General features: G+C 41.4%; 1 protein-coding gene across 1 annotated transcript in view; it reads right to left on the reverse strand.

The window, feature by feature from the left end:
* Window positions 1-5,178, reverse strand: part of TRPM7 (transient receptor potential cation channel, subfamily M, member 7) — a 118,326-nt gene extending 113,148 nt beyond the window's left edge. The window contains exon 1 of the mRNA XM_008566921.1: window positions 4,953-5,178. Within this exon, the coding sequence (XP_008565143.1) occupies window positions 4,953-4,955 (3 nt within the window). The 5' untranslated portion in view covers window positions 4,956-5,178. The remainder of the gene's footprint in view (window positions 1-4,952) is intronic.
* Between the last annotated feature and the right edge of the window lie 931 nt (window positions 5,179-6,109).

The following is a 6,109-nucleotide window of genomic DNA, read 5'->3' on the forward strand; positions in this document are numbered from 1 at the left end:
AGAGTATAAATTGCACAACTACTTTGGTCAACACTCTGGCAATTATCTGTAAAGTTGAAGATATACCTATCCTATGATCCAACAATTCTACTTCTAGATATACATCCTAGAAAAATTGTCACACCTATACATAGGATACATACAAGAATGTATGTATCATTTTGTGTAAAAAACTGGAAACAACCTAAATGCCTAATAACAATGAAATGGACAACACACAGCATGTTCATATAATTGAATAATACACAAAGGTTAACAGGAAAAAAAACTAGACCCTGCATGTATCAACATGGATAAATCTCCACAACCTAATGTTGATTAAAAAGAAAAGAACAAGGTCCATAAAGAGACATACATAATTCCATATATATAAAATTTAGAAACACAAAAAAATCACAGAATACTCTGTGACAACACTACAAAAGTATGCAAAGGAACAACAAAGACTAAACTTAATATGATAGTTGTCTGCAGAAATGGAAAGCAGAATGGGATTCTGACAGGGTATTTGGGTGGCTTCAATTTTATCTGTAATATTTTATTACTTAAGCTGGATGGTTGGTACACGAGTGTCTGCTATATTATAATCTATACTTTTATATATCTGAATTCCGTAATAAAAAAAATTACTAAAGAACTCAAAACTATACATGTTTATTTATTTACTGGTGGCTGGCTGGTACAGGGATCCAAACCCCTGACCTTGGTGTTACAACATATAACACTGCACTCTAATGAACTGAGCTAACCAGCCAGCCTTTATATATGTTTATTTTTAAACATTATGTACTTGAAGACAAATAGCATAATTTAAATTCTTCACTTTTATTCCTGGTTCCTTGTTCCCTAATTACTCCCCCCTTTCAAAGCAACAGTATCTACTGAATTAAATGGACCCCTCAATGACCACTGAAATGTTTTCAGATGAAGCCACAAAAATCAATCTGAAAAAGAGAAGTCTAAAGAAAATATCAGGACACCCTCTCTATCAGAAAACTTGGGTTTTCATATTGTAAGTAAACCATATCAACCCATTGTCTATCCCTGAGTTGTGTGACAATACCTTGTTAATGCCTTCATGATAGGTTTTTGCAGTTTTTAATGGACTCTACCCATCCTAAACATCTATTTAGTTTAATTAATGACTTTTCCAATCTACTAAGGATCCTCTTAGAGTGAGTCTCTGCATTTGATAAAATAAAATGTATACATCTGAGTTATGAATAACCCATCCTAAGGTTAATACATAGAATTTTGATAATAAAGAAAATTCCACTAGGCTTCATATCACTTGAAGAAATGTAGTACAATAAAAATTCTTTAAAAGTTAACTTTTTAAAAAATTACCTCAACTTTTTTACTTAAAACCAGTCATCTGAGATCTCATAAATATACATGCCCCTGAAAATCAATATCCTTCTCGAAGTTTCTACAGTTCGGTAGGTCAATACACCTACTCTACCTCTTATTAGCCTTGTGACCTCTGGCAAGTGATCTGCTTCTCTGTTCATATAAATAATGGAGGAAAAAAAGGGTCTATTTCATAGAGTTTTCTTGAGGGATTAATACATGTAATTCATATATGGAAAGCATTTAGAACAATGGCCAAAGCTAAATGCTAACATATGCTAACTAACATAAATACTTGTCTGAAGCCTATTACTTTCCTTAGTCAGGAGTATCTTCTGGGTATTGAGTATGATAAATCATACTCTTAAAGACTAGGAAGATTACTGGTTCACACACTATAGGATAATGTACAGCCCTATCTTTCTAACCTAATTAATGTTTCTCCAGTGTCCTACTGATAGTAATAGTCTGCTTTTCAGATAACTCCTTCTATTATTTCCAGCGTACAAATTAGAGATATTACTCCATGAGACAGTGACCAAGTTCTGAAAATTCTTATTCCTAAACATCTCAATCTGTTCCTTCTTTCTTCTACTAATTCTACTCAACATTTGTCAGAGTCTCACAACTGTCTCCTCCTTATGAGTCTCTCTTTTCAGTTTAACCACACGTACTTCACTCTTCATGTTGTTTCCTTTAATGGATCCCCACCACCTCCAGAATAAAATCCAAACTCCTCTGCACAGTATATATTACCTTCATAAATCTGCCTATATTTATAATATTCCCATCAGTACACTTATCATCATATATTCCATTCATTCCAAACTATGCACAGGATTGTACAGTAATTCCCAGAAAAAACTAAGTATGCACTTTTCTTCTGAAGGTCATTTCCCTTAGACTAAAACCACCAATTCAATACCCCTTCTATTCCAATTCTTACTTTTTTGCATATCTACATTGCTCTTTAAGGCTATTAACTATCACAGTGACTGAAACATAGGAGATACTAAATGTTTACCTTATGAAATAATGTTTACATCTTCCACTGGACAGCAACAGGTAGATCTTTTATAAATAACTAGAATAAGCTGTTTAAAAGTAGACTTGCCTAATACATCTTTGCCTCTCCAGTGCCTATCACAGTGCTTGGAATATATCACTAAATAAGTGATTGCCAAATGAATAAAACAAAATTTTCCAGAAGCCATGGTAGATAATTTTTACAAAATTTGATTCCATTCTAGCTTTTTAACTTGTGTTTCTTGCTATTTTGTTTGTTTTGTATTGTTTTTTAGTTGGTTGGCTGATTAGTTTTTGTTTTTGTTTTTTTTTTTGGTGGCTGGCCCGTATGGGGATCTGAACTCTTGACCTTGGTGTTACAACGCTGACCTCTATCCAACTGAGCTAACCAATAGCCCTTGCTGACTAATTTTAAAGATTTTTAAATCACAGAAAAGTGTTGTATGCTTTGTACTAGTGTCAAAGTAGAAAATAACTACCAGAAATAAATGCCTTAACTAACAGTTTACAGTAAGAATTATACAGTGTAGATACAACATACTTAGGTGGACTTTTAGGTCTCCGTGTTTACCTAACAGTTGAGGAAGATGAACAAATTACCATTATTGAATGGAGAACCCCAGTTTTAGGTTATCCTAAGGATTCACTATAATTTAATTGCAATGAAAATCACACTACTCAAATAGCAATCAGGACTTAGGTAGTGTAAAAAATAAAATCAGACTCTTAATTTCAAATTAGAAAGTGAGAATTTCTTCTTGAAGAATCAACAGGTTGTTAACAGCATGTCCAACCAACACAGAGTTCCCTAAGTGTGAAGTAAGGCACACTATTTACACAGACATATATATCATTTGGAGGAGCATATCTGCTATGAAAAGGGCTGAACATAAATGGAAAGGTGGCAGAAACAGGAGAAACTTCGGCACACCTTAATTTTTGAAGGCTAGGTTTCAAAGTTCACAGATAGCAAGACGTTAAGTTAAGAGCTGGATTTGAGAAGGGCACCTGAGGTACGAATAAGAAATTACAGACTTTCAAAACAAAGAAGTCTGTTGCTCTAATAAAACATTAGGAAGTAATGAAAGGCTTTGAATATAATGAACCATCTTCATTTCCATTTTCTAACATATCCGAAATTTTTTTCTTTTCTTTTTTTTTAAAATCTTTTGACTGGTAAGGGGACCACAACTCTCGCTAAGATGTGGTCTGCACCAGGCTCAGCCAGTGAGTGCACCGGCCATCCCTATATAGGATCCGAACCCGCGGCCTCGGCGCTCCCAGCGCCGCACTCTCCCGAGTGAGCCACGGGGCCGGCCCCGAAAAATTTTTTAAATATTGAAATAGTATGTTCAGATTTACGTTATTTACCATGTAAAACTGAAAACTAGATATATCACTCAATCCCTCCTCCCAAAAGTAGATTTCCTTAAATCCACTTAAGCAATAAAATTCCAAAATTTAGCGCCGGTAGAGGAACTTAAATCCTTCTTTTTAAAATTAGGAAAAAGGTAAAATGGCGTTTTTATTGAGTTCACATACTAAAGAAGGTGGAAAAGATGCACTACTTATTCAAAGTGTAACTACATTCGTGGTATAAGTAAAACCCTGGTTTCAGTTTTGTATGGCACTTGAATTCCCTTCTAGAGAGGAGTAAACATACCAGACTTCAGCAGAGGGAGAGATGTTTACATAAAGCCTATCAAGTTCAAGTACTGACCTGAAATACCTACCCTGCTCTTCAAGCCCGGGATCAAAATGACTTTCTCAGTAAGAAATCTTCAAATTTGATTCCTGGCCTTAACAAAAAAGTTCTATCAAAAGCTGAAATGCACCGTATCCCTCTCTCCACTCTGCACCTTCCGTTTAAAACACGATCAACCTTTCTCCAGGGCAACGGATGAGGAAGCTCGACTTAAATCCTGACAGCATACCGCTTGGGTCCCCAACCTCTTCATCCTTGACTCTTGCTAATGACAATTCCAACCCAGATCTACCGTCAATATTGTCAAATCCCTCCCCTTAGGCTCCAAAAAGAAAATGTACCTGTAGAGTATCCACTGCGCAGCAAACAAGGCACAGTTCCAAACCCGTGTCCTCTACCCCTTTTTTGCTCCCTCCCAGCCCTCCCTCCTTTTCCATGCTGGACTTGGGCAGAGCACTTGGTTCCCTTATCTGCCAGCAACTGGCGCCAGGAGAACCGCGCTCCCGGGAGATGCGGAGCTTGGAGGCTGAGCGCTGCGTCTGGCACGCTGCGGCCGCTCAGCTCAGCCCCGCCAGGTAGTACCCGGCTCGCGCCTCTGCCGTCTCGAGGGGACCTCGCTGGAGCCGGGCTGCAGCTCAGGGAATTCCCGCGACGAGCTGTTGCGCCAGGTTAGCTACCTGCTTCCCGTCCCTCACCCCCGAAAGAACTGCACCCGTGTCCCGCCAGGGCAACTCCGGAAGCCGCAAGGCAATTCGGGGGTCCTTCGCCCCGGCGAACGCGGCTCCCCGATACATTTGCCTGCCAGGTCGTACTGTTCCCCACCCGCAACCCCCAGGGCCATTCCCCGCCCGGGCCTGCGTAGGTTCAGTACCATTCTCCTTACGGGGCGGACTCCGGAAGGGCAGCAACTCCACCTCCTCCTCCTCCGCGGCCTCTAGCCATCTATCGGGAAGCGTCTCCGGAGGCGGCAGCACAGGCCGCCGGACAAGGACAGCCCAGGGAAACCTTCTCAGAACTAACTCAGCTCCGGCGCTAGCAGCAGAAGCCGAGTCTTTCATAATTGTGCGACCAACTCCTCAGGGTAACCGGCCACAGGGACGCGCCCGCGCCCGCCTCCGCCGGCGACGGGGCTGGAGACAGACCACGTGAGGGCGCGTCGTGTGCGTCGGCGCCCGCGGGTCGGGTCACGTGAAGGGCGCGCGCTCCCTCACTTCCAGGCCGACTCCCTGCGCGCCGCGCGCACGCGCCGGGCACGAGCGCCCTCGCCCCGCCCCCATCCCCGGTTTCTCGAGATGGCTGGGGTATACTCCGCAGACGTCCTTTGGATTCCTAGTGGGAACTTGCACAAACGTGTGCCTCATCTCCTGGAGTGGAAGCTGAGGAAGCAGCGGCTGAGGGTTATGGTCCCAGGCCTCCGAGATCCAGCCTGGTGTTTCGGCACGGTCTCACCCCTGTCTGCACGCTCCAGCAAACTAGAGTTTCCCAACCCCCTTCTTGTTCCTCAGAGGGGGTTGAGCCTTCAAACATTACTCTCTCCCCGTCCAAAATGCGGAGTTCTCTTCTTACCCCCGAATCATGTGCTGCTTCTAGCTTCCTCTGTTTCTGCCAGTAAGAATTCTTCGGGGTTTGGCTATAGGACTATTCCTTTTCCCTCCAGGGATATCACCCACAGACAAGCATACGCCATACGTCTTCTGAACCAAAGACTGGATTGTTACCCTCGTCTAATACATGCTTCTCCGTCTCTCCATTACCTTTGCTAATTCACCAGCCCAGGTTTGGCTGTTAGCGATAGTTTACTAAGTGTTATTATTGCCTATTTACTCTAAAAACCACAATCAGTTTAATTTCCTTAAAACATTGCTTTTCATGCATCGCCTTTCTACTCCCAAAGACTTCAAGAGTTCCTCCGTCTGACTCCTTGCAATCTGGCTCTATCTTATCTCCTTTTTAAATACAGCTTTATTGAAGAATAGTAGACATACAATAATCTGCACATATTTACGTGTACAATTTGATAAGTTTTGA

Source organism: Galeopterus variegatus, unplaced genomic scaffold, assembly GCF_000696425.1.
Source record: "Galeopterus variegatus unplaced genomic scaffold, G_variegatus-3.0.2 Scaffold276, whole genome shotgun sequence".
NCBI classification, from domain to species: Eukaryota; Metazoa; Chordata; class Mammalia; order Dermoptera; family Cynocephalidae; genus Galeopterus; species Galeopterus variegatus.